Here is a 25355-nt window from a genome sequence, read left to right as displayed (position 1 = left end):
AAGATGGATTTGCTAAATAATTATCTAATTCTCTTAATCGCAGTGATTCATTTAATAACTGTAGCAAAAACTCATGACTCAGTTAAGAGCCACCTTGCATTGCAAAAGAAAATTCTGGTCCCAGTTGTAGTCATAAATTGAAAATACCTGTAAACACAGCTTGCCTGTGATAGATAGCAATTGCTGCAGTTCTTTGGGAACAACTTCATTAGTTTTTCTTAACAAAACCCACTTACCTAATCCTGCTTCTAGTTTCAGCATCTCCTGAAGAAGCCTAAGAAATTGTCACTGGGAACAAGAAGCTTGTTAAAAGTTTTCTGCCATCTTAGAAATGGGTGAGGAGCTCCTTATTAAAGGAGGGGAAGGCCAAAATCTTCTACAATTCATGGCCTCAGGAAGAGCAACTGTGTTGCCAAACTGTTAGCTAAGGACTAGCCATAGGGAAACAAGTTACAGTATTACTTCATTTAGAATGTCTAAAAAAAGATTTCTGCTTTCAGAGACAAACGGGTATCACTTCCTTTTCCAGTCCGTCCACCGGAAAAAGAACAAAAATGTATTGTATATGCAGACTAAGTGCAGCAGTGTGTTAAATAGGCGAAGGCCTATCATTTAGAGGTGGTAGAACTGCAGATTGTAGCAATTAAAATGTCAGGAAATGGTGTCGGATGTGAAAATATTCTCCACGATAATTCCTAGCTAGCATGATGTCAACCTAAACTTTCCCAAAAGCTAATTATGGACAGTGGGGGGGGGGGGGGTGCTTGGGGATGAAAATAATCTGAGCTAACATAACCAGCGTTTGCTATGTAGGGAAACCTACTGTAGTGAAGAACTGAATATCTGAAGCAAACAGACCATAATAGTAGCAGAACAATTGGAACAGGGCAGTAACTGGCGAACTCAGTATAATAGTGTTTCATCAAACACATACCAAAAAAAAAAGCTGAAGCCAGAATAGCCTGCCCAGGAGGCATCACGTACCTTCTGCTTGAACCTTGCATATACCCATTTCACCAAAAACATGTGATAAGCCATAGTTGTTCAAATAATGAAGGCTTAGTAAATTTGAACAAACAACAATGGTTGCACCATTATATGATGCTGAAGAATGCAGCCTCACATTCCCTACAAGGGAACTGAGAGAAGCATTCACTGTCCCAGGATGCTGGAGTGCAGATTCCTGCAATAAGGAGGGGGGGGGGGGGGTTGGACTAGATGACTCCAGAATAACAGAGTTGGAAGGGACCTTGTAGGTCATCTAGTCCAACCCCTCCCCCACGCAAGCAGGTGGCCTCCTACCCCATTTCTGAAAGATGGCAGTCTAAGTCTCTTCTTGAAAGCTTCCAGTGGTGAAAAGATCCCTTTTCCACTGTGGGCGTTCACCTAGCGGAATTTGCTCGCTGGTTTTAAGAGGTGCACACCGTCCTCGAATTTCATTGGAACGCAAACCACAAGCCTGCTTGAAAGAGGTTTTCGAACAAAACTCTAAACCCGGTGGTCTCCAACCTTGGCAACTTTAAGCCTGGCGGACTTCAACTCCCAGAATTCCCCAGCCAGCAAAGCCAGCCAGAGCTGGCTGGGGAATTCTGGGAGTTGAAGTCCGCCAGGCTTAAAGTTGCCAAGGTTTGGAGACCCCTGCTCTAAACGTTGCAAATCTCAAACGATAACCCACAATGTTAACTCCGTCACAGAATTCTTCATTTCAAAGTCCTTTCAAACTGCACAGGATTCGGATTATTATTCTTTTTTTTAACTTTTGCAAGACTACGCGTGCCTGATTCAAGATTCCAACCACCCACCCACCCAGCCCCAACCTCACGCCCTCCAGCCTGACACGCTGGCAATGATGTGGGAAGGTGATTGTTTTGGTGCGGAAGACGATTTCCCTTTCCCGCCGACCCGCCCCACCCAGCAGCCGAAACTTCTCTCACCTTGCTTTTCAGAAAAGGGGCGGGATTCGCCTTCGCCAATAGGAACAGCCCATTGAGCGGGAAGGGACTTTCCGAAAAAACTTCTCTGGGCTCAATTCTATGTTTGTGTTTAAGCCACAGAGCTTCCTCCTTCCTCCAAAGTCTACGGGTCAAGCGCCTTTGGCGTCCGGCAACGAGCCGCCACGCCGCCTCCAATAAAATATGCGGTTCACTTTCATCCGACCCCGCCCCCTCCTCTTTATAAGCCCCGCTCCTTCCCCCTCCCCGCACGTTTGAAATTCCTCGCGCGCCTAAACGAGACACTGCTGTCCGTTATTCTACATATAATGTGAGAAGCGAGAACTTGATTGGCCTACGACACTCGGAGCAACTCTAACTGGGCAGGATTTTTTTTTTTAAACAGAATGACCGTTTTCTCCTCCGATAGGTTAAGAAATCATTACAGAGCCTGAAGTCCCGCCCCTCTTGCTTTCTGTTTGGCTGAACTCTTAAAGCGTTCCACCAATAGGTCTCACCTTTCAGTTATCGGTTGATAAAACTGTTATCCCCCCACTCTCCTGCCTCGGTTTTTTTTTTTTCTCTAACGGTTCGCGGACCGTCGAATGACTGACAGTTTCGTTATCCAATGAGACTTTATCTTTCACAGACTTAACTTCTGCAACAGGTTTTAGAGAAAGCGCATTTGTGCTTCTATCCTGCAAAATTTGAGCGAGGTGAGGGAATGGAGATGACTTTCTTCCTAGGGAGAGAAGGAGCCTCATTGAAATAAACGGGTTATAGTGTGTTTTATAGGCATTTTAAAGTTTTCCAGAGCAGAGATGACCTCAGGAGCCTAACTTCAAGGAATTGATACATCCTTACTTTCTGTCAACTTGTGTGGGATCAAAGAACAAATTTGGAATGTTAATTGAATTTCCAGTTTTTGATCTTGTATGTCTTTTCATGGAATTAACTAATTTTCTTTTTCATACAAATCCTTCTAAGCAGAGAACCTTAAAACACCAAAAAGCATATACAGTACAAAGGATTAAGGACAATATATTACACATTCCTAGTGGTATCTTGTGAAACAAGTTAGCACACTTGAACTTTTCCTTGCTCTTCAAATTAAGCATATCTTTACTTAGTTTTCACAAATTGGATACTTCGGGAGAAAAGAAATATTAATTGCCCGCTTGCAAATATAAAAAAATTAGAATACATAACAGCAAGTGTATGCTTTGAGAGCGTGTACTCGCAACAGAACAATTGTTAACTCTACAAGTTTAATTGCTTGACTTTGCATGGTGTAAGCTAGTGAATGAATTAGCACAACATATAAAACCACAAACTACCCAGCATTTTATCCTAACAGATTTGCGTCAAGCCAGAAATATTAAATATATAGCACTCAGCATCACGTAGTAGCTCTCCAGTAGTTTTAACCTCTTTAAGAGCATTATAACCTTTAATAGTGACAGCATTAATACTATACATATAGTATACAAAAGAAAACAGGGCCTAGAAAACCAGGTTTACGATATATGCATTTTTATGATCCATTATATAATCAGGCATGACTCCACTTGTATAATTTGTAGATGTGTTTTTGTAATGCAAAATTTGTTAACGATTTCTGCCCTTTCAAGGTACAGAGATTGTATCACAAATGTCTATACAACCACAATTTAGCTTTGTATTCCCAAACTACATGGTTAGCTTATAATTCAGTTTGGGAGGGCCCAGTATTTTCTGACCCAGAAAATTGAGTCATGTAAATACCATGAGCTATTTTTATTCAGTACACTGTATTTAACTGAAGAGTTCTAGCTGCTAGTCCATTAATAGCAGTAACCATGTTAAGAACATGGCTTCTTAACTTGATAGAAGAATTTGCATCATTTCTTTGCTGCTCCCATTTGAGGAAGTCATATGGAAACAATGTATACTTTTAGAACAAATTCTAAAAGTTTTAGAAAGCTGGGCTGAAATATGAGGCTCCTATTAGGGAAAAAAAAATAATTTTGCATGTAAAATGTTAATAGTCTTAAAGACTATTGCACACTGTTTCACACATTTTACACAAGTATACTTCACACAAGTATTTCCAATATGAATACACAAGTGATAGTTTATTGATTTGCTTGATGGCAGTAAAAGCACATGTAATACAGAAACATTATCTTGTTCACATTTAAGTCTACTTATTTGTTAAGTTAATATCCTCCTTTCCTTCAGGAACTCATAGCAAGCATATAAACAGCTTCCTGTTTCCATTTTCCCCCACAACTTGTGAGGTAGGTTTTTTGAGAGTATGAATGGACCCAAACCATTGCGAGCTGCTGTAGAGGAAGCTGGACTTAAGCCTGCATCTCCTTAGAACCATTCCATACTTAATATTTATATCAGAAATCTTAAGCCAGTACCATTAGTAATATATATTTGAAGAATTTAGATGATTACATTCCCATATTTGCATTTTTGTTCAATAAAAACTAATTATGCATTAATTCTTTCAGGCAGGAAATAGCTCATAGAAAATCTACCCAGCTCAATTTTGGAATGTCAGGCTGAAGAGGAGAGAGTCAAGTAGGTTAGGAATCAAGCACAAGAAAAGGTAATCATAAACTCCAATAAGATGAGCGTTATTGGTCCATGTGGAATAGTCAGATCCAATTAATATGCAATTACAGATAAAAATTAGAAGGAATGACATACTGATGGGATGAGAACTCTGTTACAAAACAATTTAAGCTTATTTGCACTCAGAATCTTGTCAAAAACCCATGAAATTAATATTAACTGCAATTGTCAAATTAAAAGTTAAAAATGCATGTTTGGGGATCATAAGTGGTTACTTTTGGTTGGCTACTTAAAGAACTAAACAGTTGTCCCCCTGCTCTTCAGAATCCATTTTCATAATTTCATAACCCTTCTTTCCTTCGTTCCTGTCAAATCAATTGGCAAAGGTGCTCTTCACAGCTGTTATTATGTGTTTTGCACTGATCCCAAAGAGATCTAAGAGCTCAGCAGGTTTTCCACTCCGAGGCACACCTGACACAGCTAGACTTTGGACTAAAATACCAGGTTCTCCGGAGACAGCTGCAGCCACAGCTTCACCAATACCACCTAGAGAGAAAGAAAAGGGATGGACATAAATGGAGATTTTCACTCAGAACGTGTTTGGTGGAATCTGCTCCCTTCAACAGCTTCATATGAAAGTTTGAGTTACAAAGTACATGTACTTTGTATGTAACTCAAAGTTACGTATGTACTTCCTTTTATTAATGAAACTCATCAATAAATAGGTTTGCATATTTTAGCAGCAGTCAAACATCTACCTTTTGTCTTTCTCATTCAGAAAGAGAAACAGGGACCGTAAGAAACATTAAAACTTAGGAAGTTTTAAAGATGTGCTTATTTTCTTGTTTGGTGCTGAGAGTTCAAAGAAAAGCATCTATTTTGCTTTCCACTGTATAGAAGCTCTTTTACAGAATGCCTTGCATTCTGACTATGATCAAATAAAAGCATACAAATACAGTAGCTTCTTGTATAAATCAATTGAGAATGTGCTTTTTATAGGAAAAAGGTACAAACTTAAGCAGCAAGAATCCCAATTAATTAAACCCAACTTGACTTAATAGGGTTCAAATAATTCATATGTTAAAAAGTCTCATATTAAATCACAAGGAAAAAAAATTACAGTCTTTCTAAAATCCAAAAGGCTCCAGTATATCTACAAATATTATTTATAATGCTATATACTACAATCAGGTCCAGGACAACTCACTGTGGCCAACTAGCCCCAGCCATCTTTCTTGGGTTGACTTGCCATGCAGGATAACTCAAGAGAGGCACAAGTGAATTGCAGCAGGCCTTTAGGTTTAACCCTTCTCAAGTCAGTAGTCCTCAAGGCTGGGATGAGCTGCACTTCTATTTGTCCCTCTCTTGAGTTCTCCCATGTTGAATTGTCCACGGCAATTTATCCCATTCTGATTACCAGGCCTGAGGAGAGGGGGTTCATCCAGTACATTGTTCTGGGGCCCATGGAGCTCAAAGGGGGCCCATGAAAGGGAAATTTAAATTTTTTTTACAAAACCAAAATTTTTTAAAAGAAAAACAGCGGGACGATGTGTCAACCTGGATGCACTCAGGCAGGGTGGGGTGGGATGGGTGGTGGTAGTGGCTCACAGCAAAACACTCCAAAGCTGGATCAACTTATCAGAGGGCAAACAGCAAGGAAGGAAGGTGTGTCCTTTCTGCACAGCAGCGGCAGCAATGATCGCCCCACCCTCCACCTCCACCTCCCTCTTTCTCCCCTTCTCCCCAGTTCTTGAAGAATGAACTTCCACTTCTCATCCTCTCAAAATCCTTCACGTCAAAAGGAAGGAAGCGCCACTGTTAGCTTAGTCAGAGGATTTGTGTGCACCAGCTGTGCCAAAGGGTAACCGGCAAGAGATGGCTTTAAAACACAGGAGGATAAACAGGGGTGGGGGAAGCATCACTTTTCTTTCATATAGACTAGAGTGAATCATTCTTCTCCCAGTTGAAAAAAACAACTTGTGGGCTGCACGGACTCCAACGCTGCTTCTCCATACCTCGGCCTTACCCCCCTCACTTCCTGATCTGCTTCACTGCCCTGGTAGCTCGCTCCCTTTTTAACGAGCCTCTCAGTTGGTTATGAGTTACATGCAGAGAGTAATGTGAAATCCACAGGGGGGTGGAGAGGGGGAGGGGAGACCCTCATGGCCATATTAACTTAATGTGTAGGTGAGGGGGGCCATATTAGTCTTGTTCCAGCACTTAACAATCATCTTGGCACCCCTGCCAATTACTGTCTCACTTTTGACATTTTGTTCATCATTTGGTGGGCAGAAAGAATGTGTGGTGTGAGCTCTTGTATTTAATGGCACTTCAGGCATATGACAAATGGCTGATCAGCAGGCTGCTGAATCGCTGTCTGATTGTAGCCCTCTGATGTTTATGATATGACAAATATACTGCTAAAGCTGAAAAGTGTGGTATCACATTTGTGAGAGCCTGTTGACCAGCTATTTGGAGAGATTCAGGGAAACATATTGCACTGGGGAAAGGATATATGGCCTCTGACCACCAACTAGCATCACAGGTAGCCCACATATATAAACAGGCTGCCACACTCATTTTAACAGAAACTGAATGGCCATCAGGCAATCATTCATAGTCCATATTAGGTTGTACTCCCAATGCATAATTTTTTCTCTACAAGGCACAGCAATAGGTGTTTCTAAACTATTGAGCAGCACATAAAAAAGTGGTAGCATCAACATATAATCAATGTTGGCAATTGCAGAAGCAAAACTAGTTTGTAAAAAGAAAAGTTACTAAAATAGGGGATTTGGGCAAGTGCATCTTTAGCCATATCCAACTTCTCCCAAGAATATCTGAAAAAATGTTTTTAGTTAACTACTTAACTTCTTTGTAATGATCCTCAACTGTAATGATATGCCCCCCAGTGGCTCTGGCATTGGAAATGATGGTATCAGCATCCAAAGGTTTGATTGTAAATGGATCAATTACCCTGATATAGATTCCTAGAAAAAGGCAAAATACTAATGAGAAGAATGAAAGAAAGAATTCTATTAAAATTGCTGATCAAGTCGACATATAATCGGATTTATAATCTCCAAGGCTCCAGTGTCCAATACCTTGTTTGGCTAGTTCATCAGCAGCTGAAAGGGCTTCATGAAGTGTGACACCTGCTCCAATAACAACTACTCTGTCAGCATCATTTATACGGACTACCTATAAAAAATAACCAATAGACATAAGCATTTTTAGAAGATGCCTACCCCACTAACATGCCAAACTTACAGAATAAGGGAAGCAGAAGTATTTTAGATATGAGAATTGATGTAATCTAAGCAAGTATGAAGAAAATACCAGAAAATACCAGAATAGGCAGAACTGCAGTGTTGACATTGTTCCCTAATGTGCTTGCTTGCAAGCACCATTACCAAGAATTCTCCATCATATCATTAAAGGTTACTTAAAGAGGCCTGATGGTTCACAACCGATCCACTAAGTAGGTGGTTTGTCTATTTCTACTGCAGCGATACATTGAAACCCCTAAGAAGGACTATTATCCAATCCCAGAAGAAATTGTTTTCTCAAAACCAAATTCTAAATAATTATAAGTATACTGCATATAGAGAATAACTTGACCTTAATGGTTAGACTTCATCTATCATCCAATCCATGTTCAACTACAAATTTCCTATACAATGCACAAAATGAATGACACTTCCAAGTCACCAAGATGATAAAATAATTGTAATAACAATGGAAAATATTGAAAAATCAACTTTCTTTTTCCACACAAGACAACTAAACCGCCTTCCTTTAAACAGTTGCTAACTGGATACAGTCTCTTTAATTTTGCTTTGTTTGAACTAAATAATCCAAATTTCAGGTACTTATCTCTACAGCTAGGAAAAACAGGAACTCAACTCATTTATCTGTTGAAAGACCATATAGATGCTAGGATGAGTAAAAATTGTTGTCAGAATAGTCTTCTGCCATCTAATGGTAGACTACAGTACTCGATGCAATAACTTGTATATTCTCTTTTGATTGGGCAGGCAGGCAAGGATGGTCTATATTAAAGGTCTAGCTTTAGAAATAGGATAATTCTTCTGTATATAATCTCCCTTATTTCATGCATTCCTAAATAATTTAAGACTGTGTTTCATATTTTATCTGAAGCTAAACTACCTGCTTGGAAAAAAAATATTTGGATGCCATAATTTTTACTTGGCACATTTCAGTTCATGGTATAGGCACCATTCAAGGGAACACTTAACGTTTGACTATCATTATAGGCCAAACTTTCTAATACTAGAGTTCTTTCTTTGGATCTTTGAAAACTGAAATAGAACCAGAAATCATGTCTTTCAAATCCTTTACCTTGGCATGGCCAATCTCAAAATTTTCTTCCTGAGAATACAGGATAGGAGTTTCTGGACGACTAGTACGAATGAAGCATATTCCCTAAGGAACAATATGGAAGAAGAATATGAATACTTAGAAGAAGAAAAAGAGATCTTACCAAAATTAAACATTATAAAACACAGAATGGTTTTAAATAATTGTATTAAAATTTTATCTAAAAAGCACAGAAATATAGAAAATGCTAGATTTATGCAAAGCATCTTAACCACTTTTTAGGGCAGTGCTGTCACAGAAGACATATAATTCAAGTAAAGAATGAAAGATACCACACTGGAAAAACACAGAATACCCTGAAGAACTATTCACAAAATATATACGTTAATTATAATCTCAAATAAAAAATAAATTTGACAAAAACATTAGGATGCCAACCAGTAAGAAGCTACATTGATTTGGCAAAGTTGCTACAGCCTTAATCAGCTTGAGAAATTCTGGTCATTTAAAAGATTCTGTGAAGTATGTATCTATAATACTGTATATATAGTTAATGCTTATTATGGTTTTACAATTATTACAGCTTTTGTTTTCTATGGAAGTATTTGTTGAAGGAAATATGTTTCTGCTGTTAGCTTGATGTATTATGAATTTAACTTTTGTAAAATGCTTAGATTTGTTTTCAAATGATGTAAAACAGCTGGAAATAAATAAATGAAATAGCCTGCAAGAAAATGAGGGCCAGGGTAAAAGAAAATTCTGCAAGCAAGAAGCTTTGTTGCAAATTGTGACTTCTTACTCTAGCACACCACAATTTATTTCCCTAATTTAATGATAATACCTCAATCCTGACAGGCCAAGACCAATATCCTTTATCCACATACCTTGGTGTTTGCTGCCAAAGAAACAGCATACTCCGTGGAGACTGCATCACTTGGGTAAAACACAGTACAACCTGGAATAGTTCTGAACATGGCTAGATCTTCCAAAGCCATCTGAGAGGGCCCATCTTCTCCTGTGATGAAGAAGCAGTTGAATAAATTGCTTGCCATGTCACAGAAAAGGATGCATTCAAACAAATACTGTACATTTGAGAGTATGAATACCCCAACCATATCTCCCAATATTAGGCCACTGAGATTTAGCATACAATTGCTTGATTCAGTCTTTTATGAAAACTACAGAAGGCCAATCACAATATTTACAGATCAAAATCTCTCTTTCAGGTAGAGCTAGCTGAGTTCAGGCATTTGGTTGTCTAAGTAGGCGAACAGCAAAGAGAATGAAGCGGAAATCCCAAAACACTCTGCAAGCACTCCATCTAAACAATTTCTGCTTTCATTAAAGCTTAACTATTGCCATTAAATTGTATTATTAATAATAATCAGTCTTCACTTCTGGTGTGCAGCTAGCATAAATATAAAAGTAGATTTTTCCTAGGATTAGCATCAGGTGGGATTCAACTGGTGTTACTACCAGTTCGGTGACTACGTTTTGCGCGTGCATGTGTGCTTTGCACGCATGCACACCTGATGTGTGCAGTGTGCACATGTAAAAACCCTTAAGCTGTGCACAAGTGCGCAGCATTTGAAAAGCCTCTTTTTTCCTGATTTTTCAACCTCAGCTGTGCCGCGCAAAGCAGCTGAGGTTGAAAAAGCAGGAAATAAAGGACAGGTAAGAGCCCAGGCAGGCGGGTGGGCCAAACAGCAGCAAACACAGAACTGGTTCTGTGTCTGCTGCTCTTCAGAGCTACCGGTTCTATAGAGCCAGGCAGAACCGGTAGCATCCCACCCCTGATTAGCATGTTGTATTTAGACTACTAAAGGCAACATTCTTTCAGAACTTAGCATTCTGCCCAAGCAGCTGATTCCCAAATATGTTCAATATCACTACAAGGAAGAAAAACCAAACGAACTGGGGAAAAGTCAAGATTCCTTGCTATATCATACTCTTGATCTTCAGTTAATAACAATGTTCTATTTTTAAATATCTCAATCAACTGCAGGCTATGTAAATAAACAGGAAAGTGCCAGCATGGTCATCATAATCAAGAAGACTATAAAGATTTATGTTCAAATTCCCATTTAATCAAGAAACTTACTGGATGACTTTGGGTCAAGTTATATATAGTATAGGATTGCTGTAATGATAAACAGGAATTAAACAATATGTAATGGTCCTCATCCTGCTGGAGAAAACAAGAAGCTTTAAGTCAAATTATAGTAATTAAAATAAAGGGGTTTAGATATCAGGCAGCACATACCTATAGAAACCCCACTGTGTGACCCACAAAGTTTAATGTTTGATTGGGAGATAGCAGCCATCCGGATATGGTCAAATGCTCGAGTGAAAAAGGCAGCAAAGGTGCTGGCAAATGCAATGGTGCGGTTCCTAGCAGCACAGCCCACAGCGACACTCACCTACAGCACACACACACACACAAATATGTCATTGGAATGGGTCATGCCACAAGATGCACCAATCCATTTCATGTTTTCAGACTCACCATGTTCTGCTCAGCAATGTAACATTCTATATAGCGTTCTGGATGGGCCTGTTTGAAAAGCTCAGCAAAAGTGGAGTTTTTAGTGTCACCATCCAAAACAACCACATGCTTGTTAGTGTTTCCCAGTTTTACCAGAGCTAAACCATAGGCTTTGCGGGTAGCCACCTGACAAAAAAAGAAAATCTCATTGCAGGTCATTTAATTTACTACCAAGTCAAAAGGATGATCTAAGCACATTTGATAAATATTACATTTCTATAAGCATCTTCACTCATCATACGCCTAGACACAAGTAGGGAAAAACTCCATTTATTTTAGCTAGGAAAAACTTCCAAGAAGTCACTGCATGAAAAGCTAGTGGAGGATTGATATTAGAATACAGGCATTTTATATTAAATTCTTATACGAGGAGAGATTTAAAATTTGCATTAAAATTTATACAGTATTTCTAAATGGTCTAAATTGAGGCTCAGAGTTTCATGCAGTCCTCAAATACTTTGGGTATGCCTCTAGAATCCCCTGCACTAACCCTTTTAAACTTTACATAAAAGCAGGGAATTATTGCAAACATGGAAAATAATATAGTACTTTTACTTAATTAAAGCCCATTTTTGTCCAGAACCCATCTATTTTATTCCAACTATTTTTGTGTGCGTGCCCCTGATTAGTGTAGTCCCTTTTCCAAAAATGAATGCAAATCCTGATCTAAGACATGCTATCATTTTCCAAATTAATATACTAATTTGCCTTTTATTCTTATTTATTTAAGAGGCTTTACTGTCTTGCATAAAGCTTATTTAATTCACATGCTATTCTGGATCCTTTGCAGAGTTTCTCTGTGGGATAAGGGGTACTATCAAACTGGATTTGAGGACAAAAGGAAAGTACCTCAAAGGAGGTAGGTTAGGAAGATGGAATGTGATAGAAAAAGTCCATTTCACCTCAATGTCCAAAGTACACTGAAGATGCATGTAATGAATATGTCAGCAATAAATAAAGTAAACAGAACATTACTCCTTTAGTCCATTCTTATGAATATAGGAAGGGGAAAAAATTAAATCTGGGATTTGTCAGTGCCCTGCATCAGATCCATGTCAAAGAGGCCTTCTGAAAAAAGATGCATGGCACAAAAGGACAGAAGTAGAATAGAGTATTTGCAAATACTGGAAAAAAAAAATCTGCTTAGCCCGTGCAGTACCTTTTCTCCTATATTATAGGTAGGTAAAGAAGGCATTTTGATATCCACAGTATTGACTGGTGGCACATCTTGAGCAGGTGGCTGGATAGTACAAACATCACTAGTCTGGATTTGACTCTGAATGGTAGAAATAACAGATTCCACTTTGTCTTTTGGAATGGGCTTTCCATGCCAATTGTCTGCATTCTCCACATCTAAAACAGAGAACATTAGGAAGTGACATTCAAGGACTTACTACCTTTTCCCATCCTCAAGATTCAGAGACTACTTTCACCTGGGATTCCCCGTCCTTTGAAAGTCTTGGCCACAATCATGGTGGGCTTCCCCTTCTGTTGACTTGCTTGCCACAAAGCCTGGCATAGTTCCTCCATATCATGACCATCCACAACATAGGTATTCCATCTAGCAGAAAAGGAAAAGGTTGGGGCAAAAAGTAGCAGGCTTCCTACCAGAATTAGGACAAAAACAGCCAGCAATGCTTACCCAAAGGCTTCACAGCGCTTGTGATAAACATCTGTATCATGACCCAGTGGTGCTGCTTCACTTTGTCCCAGACGGTTCACATCAATAATGGCCACTAGATTATCCAATTGATAATGAGAGCCAAATTGTAGAGCTTCCCATACTGATCCCTCAGAGAATTCACCATCACCCAGTAGGCAGTAAATTCGGTAACTAGAAGACAGCAAGACACAAGAGTCTCAACAAGTGTGTGTGTAGTGTAAGTCTCTTTCACTATACATTCTTTGCCATTCTCTGATCCACTGGACTTTGCAGTAGAGGAAACAAAACAAAAAACAAAAAAGAGGCAAGAAACTTTTCTTGTGAAAGAAGCAACAGGTTTCATTTTGTAGACTTTTGCCAGATTTCCCACCTTGTTTTATCAAAGTATTTCCCTGTATAGGCCATTCCACAGGCAGCTCCCAGACCCTGCCCCAAGGAACCAGTGGCCACATCCACAAAAGGAAGTCTCTGTTAAGCAAAAAGAAATAGTTTTACAACGAAATAAATACCAACACAATCTCTTGAGTGTTTCATTGAAAAACAGTCTTTATGAAGTTAGTCCTTTGTCCTCTATCTTTTCCAGTAGAAATATATAAACACACCTTATTTTAGTACCTTTGTATCCCAACAAAATATATTCCAGTTTGTAATTCTATCATAAAATCCCAGTTTTGTTATACATATGTTTAATATGTTTAATATTAATTTGCACAGTAGAACAAAGCCACTTTTATGGGCTAAGCTTCTGTATCAGTGATCCAGATGTCTTCATGAAAGAAGGAACAGTACTATTGTTACATCCTAAAAAGCTGATCTTGCACAACTAATTTTTAAAATGAATTACACCATCTAAGTTTTATCTATTTATATATATATATATATTTGTATGTGTGTATGTATTTTGACTGGTTAGATCAACTTATTTTTTTTCCAAAGCTCCACAAAATTCCCAGCACTAGTCTTAGAAGAGTACTTACAGGAGTTGGGTGACCTTCCAGATCAGAGTCTATTTTCCTCAAATTTAGCAGCTCAGGTTCCTTGATAAAACCTACTTCTGCCCATGCAGCATAAAGTATAGGTGCAGCATGGCCCTGCAAGGGTCAAACAAAGTAGCCATCAAATCATGAAATAGTAATCTCTCTTATTTTTAAGAAGATTACTCTGGGATGTGGTGCTGCAGAAAGAACTGAGTCGAACTCTCAGCTAGGAAGAAATAAGCTGTGGCCTTACTTGAGCATTATAATCCAGTCCCATCCTCCCAAGACCACCTCCTCCATATTCTTCACACTCCTCTCACCTTAGAGAGCACAAAGCGGTCATTGCTGGGGTGGCCTGGTTCATTTGGCCTGTAGTGCATGGTATGAAAGAACAACACAGACATGATCTCTGCAGCACTGCAACATGATGTTGGGTGTCTGCAAGGTCAAAAGGCAGAGAGACAAAAATTCAATAGGAGCTACCCAGAGAGAGATACAAAATTGCTATTAAGAGTTGAATTTACAATTCAGAGCATAATGTTCAATTAAAAGACACCCTTGTGACTTCTATGTTCACCAGAGACAATAAAAACTCTACACCGATAGGCCTCACAACATTCACCCATAGACTGAGGAAGACCAGTTTAATGAGCTGGTAGCTCATAACCTTCAAGTAAAGCTATCAACCAACTTAGAAAAGAGCTATTCAAATTAATGGATCTCTGCAAACTAATTAATAACATTTCTTGGCTTCATCATTTCAATTGATGGAAGCTGCTAGTTAGCCCTTCTGAGACTGGAACCCAATTAAAAAAACAACTTCATCGCCCCCTCCCCGCCAGCGAACCCAGAGAGCAATATGGTGTACCAGGAAACGTTCCCATTATCACATTTAGATATAAGGGAGGGGTGGAATACAATCCCCGGCGCAGGCCAATGGTGGGAATATCACAAGCTCCATCAGAAAAGAGACTAAATGCATCCCTTCTCTTCGATTACCCGGAGTTCGAAGCGCAAGTTGCCCGAATAGAGTGAATCCGAAGGCGATTAGCAATATCTCGTAGGTTTTGCAACGTTTTCTCCTTCGGCTTAACGTAGCTGTTGGCCATGATGAAGCTCCTAATATCCAGATGCGCTAAAGCACGCTTTGCTCTTTTTTATCCCGGCTGGCCGGCGCTCCGCCTGCAAGAGGAAGTGAGCTCAGAGGCTGGGGAAATTGGCGAGGAGTGGGGTTTGCCTCAGTCACCCCATGCGTAAAAGCAATTGCTCCATTGCCAGGCCTGTGGGCGTGCTAGAACATCAGTTACAGTTGGGCAGTTTCTCTTCACATGATACTCGCCAGTTTCTGCCCTCTGCTTTCTGGAGCCAGCCGGTGCTCTGAACCCTCTAGAATCCCGCATTAATGTTTATGTGAGCCGTAGCCTTGTGAGGCTCTGAACCTTCGCGGAGGGAGGGAGAGAGGGCGAATGGACGAGCAGTGAATTAGGTGTCGTACAGCCCGAGAATCTTGTTCTGACGTCGCTACAACCTTAGAATGTGACTGAAGAAAGCAGCCTTTTCAGGGTGCTTGAGTGGGATCCATACTTTTTACTACTTGCGCTCGAAAATGGAAGAAATGTTTTCCGTCTGTGTGAAACGTCACACAGGACATCGGAGGAGTGCTGGGTTTCTGATGAACACCTTTTTAAAAAGATGCGTGGATGCAGGAGAAAATCATTTTCCCCATTTGTGACGCTGCGGGAAAGTATTATCTTTTCCCTCCCCACGTACTGACTCTATGAAATCCTACCTACAACTTGGGGAAATAATTCTTGCTGAGCTCAATATCGAAATGTGATATCCACCCAATCAAATTGCAGCAGAGCTGACCTCAGGAGCCTAACTTCAAGAAAGAATTGACTATGGCCTGTCCAGAAATATCAGGCAGCCTGGAATGTAGTGAACTTCCTCTCTAGAAATACTCTTTATGTGTAGCCTTGCAGGTTTGGCATTGCAGGAGAGGAAGAATGCCGCTGGCAGCTAGCCCAGAGTGTCTGTTTGCCAAGAGACTGACAGACAGTTGCAAGGGTTGATGGCATGCTTGGACAAAGTGCTTGGCCTCAAGTTTGTTTGTATGCCATCCTCGTTTTTAGATATGAGAAGAGCAAGAAGAAAGAATTACGTCACTCTACCTTGTGCCATAAATATAGCATTCCCTTTTAAGTTAGAATGTAGAAGTATAATTACTTTGTTAAACACGTGCACCTTTACTTGTTCCATTGACTCTTAAAGTGGACCCTGTCTTGAGACAAACTGAGTAAGCTGCCTCAGAGGAAGTGTTGGGATGCATTTGCTGTGATTATGCCCTACACTGAATTGCAAGCTAGTGAGCCACAATCATAGTTTGCTGCAGATCCAGCGCATATGGTTAGATTATAGCTCTCTGTGATGGCAAACCATTATTAGTTCTATTTTGTGCCATTACAGACATTTAAGAACATAGAAGGGTCTGAAAATCCTGATCAAGCCACAATTGAAACATCAAAAACCACGGAAGAGCCCCTTCCCGCCAAGCCATACCACTATGCTCTTTTACAACTCATATTAATTTTAATGGATATTCAATACAGTCTTTCTGCATAAGGCATCAAAATGTCCTGAACTATCTTTGCATCTGCCAGGAGGAGCTAGATTTGTGTAATGATCCTTTCAGTCTTCTAAAATGTTTCTGCCTTCCTATCAAGGGACCAAGAACATCATGGATCCCTTTTTATTTTCATGGCTGCTGAAAGGCAATAAAGATTAGAAGGTGAAGCAAACACAAATATAATCTGATATGATAGCAGTGATTATATGTCCTTTATTTCAAAGAATTGTCCTTTAGGTTTATTTTATTTATTTATTTACATAGTTTTGCTGTTGAATTTTCCTTTGTAAAATGAAGTTATAAGCATAAACATTTTTTATCCTTATAGACTTCTGTCAGATTTGCTCCTTTTTCAGATTTGTCTTTTTTCCAAGAACATACAATAATTCTAAGTGTAATCTCCTACTCCATTCAAGATATGGAATTCAAGGTGCAGGTACAGCATTTGCAAAACATGAAAATTCAACCCCTGATTTGTCAGTCTGTGCTCCATTCAAAATCCAAGAAAGAAATACTTAGACTCCATAGATTAGAGGAAATAATTCTTTTACTGAAAAATGAAGTGGTAGCATCAAGTAAGATTCTGAATCTGAGAATTTAGGTGCGCAGATCACATATACAAAGTGATGAAGTTGTTCCCACCCCCCATAGTTCAAAAGATTCTTCCAATTAAAAGTTCTGAATATGATCATGTGGACATCTTCAGGTGGTGATGAGGCCTCTGTCTGTTGACCTTGGCATATTTTGATAAACGTTTGCAGCTGCTCAGAGAAAAGAAAGCTAAGCGAGAAATAGAAACCTAAAAGCAGGAATTTATACTCCCTCGCTCTTCATTTATACAACACAAGAATGTAACACTTCCAGCTCTCTTCCCAGACCATTCCCCCCTCCTCCCCCCATTACTTATGGCAGACAAAAGATGCAAGGCAGTAGAAAAGATGCAAAGCAGTAGATCTTGAAGGCTGACAGATTAATATAAAATTAACAATAACAATAGGTAGATAAAAATGCCAAACCAAGTCCAAACATCTGACTGACTGTGACAAATCATCAATCTGATAGTGAATCAGTCTGATAGTGGATGTGGCAGTACCTGACAACAGCAGAAGAAAGAACTGGAGAAAATCACAAAATTCAAAGACTTGTAAGTAGAAATAAAGTGACTGGCAAAAGAAAGCTCTTTAAGTGGAGCATCACTTGAACACCACTGGCATTGATAAATCCTCCATCAGTCAGTTGCCAAAGGCAGCTTTATTGTACTTGGAACATCTTATATCCAATCTAAACATCTGGCTGATTGTATGATAAATTGCAATAATAACAGAAAGGCGGGCTGAGGAGAAAGACTCCTCATGTGCCTGTTGACCTATGCTTAGATGTAAACCTTAGGAATAGTAGATTATATTGTATACTCATTTTGTACAATGTACAAAAAATTCACAACAAAATTGCTTTCACAGAAAACATTGAGTTAGATAACTGAGATTATAAATTGGAAACTTGTCCATCAGTAAAACTTACTGCCTGATTATCCTGGATGCAGACTGCATCTGTCTGTCTATTAGGTATAAACAAAGAATTGGATTCAACAGGATTTCACTATGGGCTTAGTCTTAACACTACCTGAGTGTCAGGATTCCGGCAGTTACCCCAATTAAATCATGAGTCTCAAGCCAAACTTCTAAAACAAACAGGAATTATTTGGGAGTCAACATGTCAGCACTGCCTGGGTGTAGCCAGCTCTGAGACACATAATTCACTGTCATCCTTGACCCTGGTTTTCCCCCACCTGCTGGCTGTATCATAATTCATATTCTCCAATGAGACACATCCATAGTCAAGAGTCATCAATCATGTTCTCCAGTAAGCTTTTTGTGCACCTAGTTACAGTTTCTGAAAAACTATGTATGGAATGCACTTTTGATTTCCAAACTGCTGCACAGCTCTTTCAAACCCTTTTCATCCCTCCCTTTCTGTTGGCAACTCTAAAATGGCCATAGAAATGTTTTATGAATTGACATTAACTATATACCCTAGTCCGCCAGGTACTGGAGAAACTTCTAGCAGCAGAACTATACGTCAAGCTGTCAAAATGTGAATTTCACTGTGCATAGTTGGAGTACCTAGGGTACCAAGTCTCCAGTGAGGGCATAGAGATATGGTGGTAAAGTGTGATATCATGTGAACATACTGCTTAATGATGGCAGTTCTAGCAATTCGAGGTTGCTATTGTTAAGCAAATCCTGCTACATCATTAAGTGCAACATCATGGGGTACCGCCTTTGCTACCTCCTGCCAGCTTCCCTATTAATTATGCTTGTCCAGTTCACCACTGATTGTGAGATGCTGCAATGTCATAATTGTGAGCCAGTTACTATATGTTGGATTGCAATCGTGTGACTGCAGGGATGCTGCAAAGGTCAGAATTTTGAGGACCAGACATAGGTACAGCTTGTTCAGCATCTTTGTAAGTTCAAAGGATTGCTGAATGAGTGGTCACTAAGCAGGACAAGCTATACAACTATATATCAATTGACAATTACACCATTAAATACTGCACAGCGGTAGTAAAAATGTGTAGCCTGGTTTTGGATTGCAGATGGATTGTAACAAATAGATTTACACTACAAGAGAGAACTACCTTAAAACACATCAAGATCTTAGGACAATTAGATTTTAACTGCATTCTGAAAATCAGCAGCATCAGGACCATACAGGACTATATAGACGAGGTGAATGAGGGGCAGAGGGTAGCATGCAGGGGCTGCTTTGTGGTCTTACTGATGGGATTCCCTGTGAGACAAAACCTCAAATAACTAATTTTTCCTGATACCATTTGGTGAGGAAATATAATTGAGAGCATGCAGTCCCAAAGATACGTAGGTCCTAAATCATGAAGGGCTTCTAAAATGAGATCCAGCATCTTGAATTGCACACGGAAGCCAACTGGTAACTATTTCACACAGAAGGTATGATATGAATAAGCTGAGATAAACATCTAACTACTTCAGGCTGCTACATTCTGGAGCAGCTGCATCTAAGGATAGTATAATGGGGAACACATTACAGTTACTTGTATATTATAACATGTGCCTCATCCACTTAGAAGGAGGTCTATTGTAAAAACAGTTGGGGTAGTTATTTCAGGCAGGAATTTGCAGCAATAGCAAGTGTAATCAAATGGAAGATATTCTTTAACTAGTAGATTTAATCTACTCGGAACTTGTTGGTAGAAATAATCCATTGGAAGAGCAATTGCTTCATCTAAATGGGATGGCTGCACTAATCCCATTAGTACACAAAAGGTGACTATGTCTCCCATTAATTTACATCCATATTAATTAGTTGGATGGAGAAATTGCATTATATATAGGTAGTATTTTCATTTCAAAGGCTGTAATAGGCCAACAATTTTAATTTGAAACGTAATTTAATTCTTAGCAGCATAATAAAAACAGTCTGTTTATATTTCTAGGCTTTCTATTATTCTGATTCTTCAGGAAAAATGGGATAAAAATCTCTATTAGCAATTTTTAACAAAGAAGGCACCAACTAAGTTAGATAAAGACCCCAAAGGACTAGGAAAAAAATATAAAAATTTCCAGAACATTCTGGACTTCTAGTGAGGATATGGCAAACTCAAGATGCCCCTGAAGAAGGGGGGATCACATTATGACTGAAATCACCAGCTGCATGGGGATCTGGGCCAGTGAAATCTCTCTGGATAAAGGAGAAATCATGTGCCTGCCCACATGTATTCTGGACAACAGCTCCTTGTGAGTAGGTGTCAGGAACCAATATTTTTGTGATCTGCTTGTGTGTTGAGTGACTGGGAATGGGGGATTCTATCATAGGTGAAATGCAAGGTATAGGGATAAATTTCCATCAATCCTAATTTCTTAATCACTTTGATATTAATTTTTTTAAAATATTCAGAACCTTTGTAATGACAAGTTTCTTGGTATTCACTGGATTAGTTTCTTCATTCCTTTACAAAAAAGTTTTAAATATGAGTTTAAGGATTTAATTAAAAAATAACAGCAAAAGGGGGGTTAGAGTTGATTTTAGAATATTATAAAGGGTCCAGATGGATTTAGTAACATTCTGAAATTAAATGTAAAAATCCTTCTTGAGGGAAATTATCCATGTTTTTGCAGTTTGAAGAAAAACAACATAGGACTTTTAAATTTGGACAGTAGGGGGCACCAGAAGGAAATAAAGATTATAATTAAACAGAAGCATACTTAAACTCAATCTAATAATGCAGAATGGAGCAAAATCTTCATCAATGGGTGCATTGAGAGCTATTTGTGAACAATAAACTCAGAAGCTAATTTTAAAGATCTTTGCCATTATTGATAAACTAAATTATGTTACAGAAGAGGAACAAGCATTTCTGGACAAAACTGAAATTAATTTCAATGTGGATTTAAAATGACAGACATTTCCAACATTTAGCTATTTATCTTTAAGCATCCTTGCCAACCTTGCCAGTGCCAAATGCCATCTACACAAGTTTTCTTTGTATGCAGTTGACATTGTTAACTTCTAATTTCTATCCCACAATTTCTGCCATTTATCTAATTCTATTGTACAACCAATTTTTTTTGCCCATGCTATCATTGTCTCCTTCACTTGTTCCTCTTCTAATTTAATACCCAACAGATAAGTATACCACTTTTTAATCAATCTTTTTTCTGTTCCTGTTAGTATCTTATCCAGTTTTGTCAACTCTCTATAGAAACCATATAATTTTACATCTTTTTTATACCTAGATTGTATTTGCATGTGTGAATACCAAGCCATTTCAATCCCTTGCACATTCAGTTCTTGTTTAGATTTGAGCTTACCGTTTTCATTCAAAACATCTTTGTACCTGACAACATTTCCCATATTAAAAACGTGGATGAATAAGTGCTTCCATTGTTGAAAGCCAAGCTGATATTTTCAAATAGTACCGTTCTCTGATTTTCTCCCATACTAGCAATAAAGCATTTCTTATTTAGTGTCTTTGAAAGTAACCATGTATCTTATTTTCTCCATACCATAGTAAGGCATGCCAACCCAGTTGCACATCATGTCCCTTCAAGGTCAATAATCTTGTATTCCTCAATATAATCCATTCTTTCATCTACGTTAACACTGAAGTCTGACAATATAATTCCCAATTTGGCAGTCCTAAACCTCCACTCATTCTTTTATCCTGTAGCATTTTAAAATTAATTATTGCTTTTTTCCCTTGCCATATAAATTTTAATATTATTTTATTCAGTTCCTCAAAATATTTTTTCTCCATCTTTATCAAGACTGTTTGAAACAAATACAATAACCTCAGTAATATATTCATTTTAATTGTGGCTATCCTTCCTATTAATGACAATTGCAAACCTTATCATTTTTCTAAGTATCTTAATTTATAGTAACAATTTATAATAATCTTCTTTAATTGTTACACATCTTGCTGTTAGTTCAATCCCTAAGTACTTTACTTTCTTGGTAATCTGAATATCTAATCTCTTCATTAACTTTTTTTTGCTTATCTGTGATGTTCTTCACTAAAACCTTGGTTTTTTTCTGTTTATTTTCAGTCCTGCTACTTCCCCATACTCTTCTATTTTTTCCATTAGTTTAAACCCTGTTTCTTGTGGGTCTTCTAAAATAAAAACTAGATTGTCTGCAAATGCCTGTAACTTGTACTCTTCCTTTTTAATTTCCATACCTTTTATCTGCCTATCTTGTTTAATATTTCTAATCAATACTTCCAAAGTCAATACAAATAGTAATGGAGACAAGGGACATCCTTGTCTTGTACCCTTCTTAATATTAACCTTTTCTGTCATATCTCCATTTACCATCACTTTTGTGGTTTGTTTATGATATATTATGCCTTAATCATTTTGATAAATTGCTCCTCAAAATCCATCACTTTTACCTGTGCCAACATAAACTGCCAGTTCACATTGTCAAACGCCTTCTGTGCATCTAAAAAGACTAACGCCATTTGTTACTCTGGATGTTTCATAATACTCCAGTGCTTCATAATACTCCAATACATTGTCAATACATTGAAGAGTATGCAGCAATCGAAAATTATACATTTACAGGAGAGGTCTAATCAAATTCAACCAGGAGAGATTCCATTATATGCAACATACCGTACAATACAATAAGCAAGCTAAGGCACCAAGAATATAATTTTTGAAGAAAAATATAAAGTTTTTAAAAATAATGACAAAATAATTCAATCAGAAATGAGTAATAATGTCCAAAAAAATATATAAAAATATTCAAGTAGCAATCAGATGGGGAGAGAGAAAAAAGAGAGTTGCTGGAATGCAATTTTATAGTATTTTACAAACTCGTTTTAATTTGGTTTGTATTTTCATTTTTTCCCAAATTCTTTAAGTATGTTTCTTTTTCTTTTGCCTGCATGTTTTACTTAACAAGATTTTTAAAAAAATAATAGATTTTAGATTACATCCTTTTGAACAAGAAATAATATTTTAGAAACAACCTCATTGCATTTATGGTGTGGTAACAGATAATCAGAGTTGGAAGGCACCTTGTAGGTCATTTAGTCTAACCCCTAGCCCAAGCGGGAGACCCTACACCATTTCTGACAAATGGCAGTCCAATATCTTCTTGAAAGTCTCAAGTGATGGCGCTCCCACAACTTCCGAGAGCAAGCTGTTCCATTGGTTGATTGTTCTCACTGTCAGAAAGTTTCTCCTTATTTCCAGGTTAAATCTCTCCTTGTTCAGTTTCCATCCATTATTTCTTGTCTGCCCTACAGGCGCTTTAGAAAATAGCTTGACCCTTCCTCCCTATGGCAGCCCCTCAAATATTGGAAGACCGCTATCATGTCTCCCCTGGTCCTTCTCTTTATGAGACTAGCCAAGCCCAGTTCCTGCAACCGTTCATTGTATATTTTAGTCTCCAGTCCCCTAATCATCCTGGTTGCTCTTCTCTGTACTTTTTCTAGAGTCTCAACATCTTTTTTATAACGTGGTGAGCAAAACTGGATGCAGTACTCTAAGTGTGGCCTTACTAAGGATTTATAGAGCGGTATTAGTACTTCCCTTTATTTTGATTGTATCCCTCCGTTAATACAATTTAGGATTGCATTAACTTTTTTGGCTGCTGCTGCACACTGCTGGCTCATATTTAGCTGGTTGTCCACTAAGACTCCAAGATCCCTCTCACAGTTACTGCTATTGAGCCTGGTTTCACCCAGTCTATATGTGTACTTTTGGTTTTTCTTGCCTAGGTGTAGGACTTTCCTTTTCTCTACATTGAATTTCATTTTGTTAGATATGGGCCAGTGTTCTAGTCTGTCAAGATCCACCTGGATCTTGAGCCTATCTTCTTGGGTGTTAGCTATTCCTGCCATCTGCAAATTTGGTAAGTTCCCCTTCTATTACCTCATCTATGTCGTTAATGAAGATATTGAAGAGTAGTGGGCCTAAGACTGAACCTTGTGGCACCCCACTGCTTACTTCCCTCTGTGTAGACTTAGACCCATTAAGGACTACTCGTTGAGTACAGTTTGCCAGCCAGTTGCGAGTCCTTCTAGTGGTGGTGCTATCTGTTCCACTTTTTTCTAGCTTACTAAGAAGTAGGTTGTGGTCTACTTTGTCGAATGCCTTGCTGAAATCTAAATATATTATGTCCACAGTATTCTGCTGGTGTACTAATTTAGTCACTATGTTGAAGAATGAAATAAGATTGGTTTGGCATGATCTGTTCTTAACAAACCCGTGCTGACTGCTAGTTATTACTTTACTTGTTTCTAGATGTTGGCAGATCTGTTTTTTTATTATCTTTTCCAGTATCTTCCCGGGTATTGATGTTAGGCTGATTGGTCTATAGTTTCCTGGGTCTGTTTTTTTTCCTTTTTTGAAGATGGGAACCACATCAGCTCTTTTCCAGTCCTCTGGTAGTTCCCCGGCACTCCAGGATTTTTGAAAGATATGGTGCAGTGGTTCTGAGATGGCCTCTGCCAGCTCCTTTAAAACTCTGGGATGTAATCCATCAGGCCCCGGCAATTTGTTTTCATCAAGATCATACAGGTGTTTTCTTACTTTTTCTTTTTTTTGCTTATTTTAACTTTTATTTCTGGTCTGTCTTTTACAGTTATGTTTTTGGTGGGTTGAGCTATAGTTTCTTTTTGTGTGAAGAGGGATGCAAAGAATGAGTTAAGCAGTTCTGCTTTCTCTCTGTTGCCTGTTACTTCCTTGCCGTCTCCTCTCTTTAGTGGACCGACTGTTTCCTTGATTTTTTTCTTGCTATTTATATGTTGGAAGAAACTTTTTTTATTATCTTTGACTTTTGTTGCAAGTCTTTGTTCATTCTGAGCCTTTGCTATCCTGACTTCGTCTTTGCAGTTTCTGGCTATCTGCTGATATTCTGCCTTGGTTGTATGTCCTTCTTTCCATTTTTTGTACTTGTCCTTTTTTTCTTTCAATTTGCCAAAGAGATCTTTGTGTAGCCATGCTGGTTTCTTCTTGGATTTCTTGTTTTTCTTTCTCAGTGGCATTGAGCTGGTCTGGGCTTCTATGATCATACTTTTTAGAGTTTCCCAAGATTCTTGAGTTGTTTTCCCTTTTAGGATTTTCATCCATGGAATCTTTCCCAAGTTCTCTCTGAGTTTATTGAAATCAGCTCCAAATCCAAGACTCTGGTGTCATTATGTTCTGTTGCTTGTGTC

General features: G+C 38.5%; 2 protein-coding genes across 2 annotated transcripts in view; both read right to left on the bottom strand.

The window, feature by feature from the left end:
* The window catches only part of LOC113443453 (5'-nucleotidase domain-containing protein 2-like), a 35393-nt gene extending 34355 nt beyond the window's left edge, over positions 1-1038 (bottom strand). Inside the window, exon 1 of the mRNA XM_087923193.1 lies at positions 985-1038. Within this exon, the coding sequence (XP_087779319.1) occupies positions 985-1038 (54 nt within the window). The remainder of the gene's footprint in view (positions 1-984) is intronic.
* Positions 1039-4738: 3700 nt separating this feature from the next.
* Positions 4739-15401, bottom strand: TKTL1 (transketolase like 1). Its single transcript, XM_087925812.1, has 14 exons — positions 15022-15401; positions 14343-14460; positions 14023-14136; positions 13416-13513; positions 13025-13216; positions 12816-12943; positions 12542-12735; positions 11344-11508; positions 11101-11257; positions 9722-9852; positions 8859-8942; positions 7601-7697; positions 7369-7486; positions 4739-5044 (listed from the first exon to the last, which is right to left on the bottom strand). Exons 1-14 carry the CDS (start codon positions 15129-15131, stop codon positions 4870-4872), a joined length of 1881 nt encoding a protein of 626 aa, XP_087781938.1. The 5' UTR covers positions 15132-15401; the 3' UTR covers positions 4739-4869.
* Between the last annotated feature and the right edge of the window lie 9954 nt (positions 15402-25355).

This window comes from Pseudonaja textilis, chromosome 2 (assembly GCF_049901715.1).
Source record: "Pseudonaja textilis isolate UNSWEBS1 chromosome 2, rPseTex1.2, whole genome shotgun sequence".
Classification (NCBI taxonomy): Eukaryota; Metazoa; Chordata; class Lepidosauria; order Squamata; family Elapidae; genus Pseudonaja; species Pseudonaja textilis.
The sequence above is the reverse complement of the archived record's forward strand: the minus strand, read 5'-3'. Positions and strand labels throughout refer to the sequence as shown.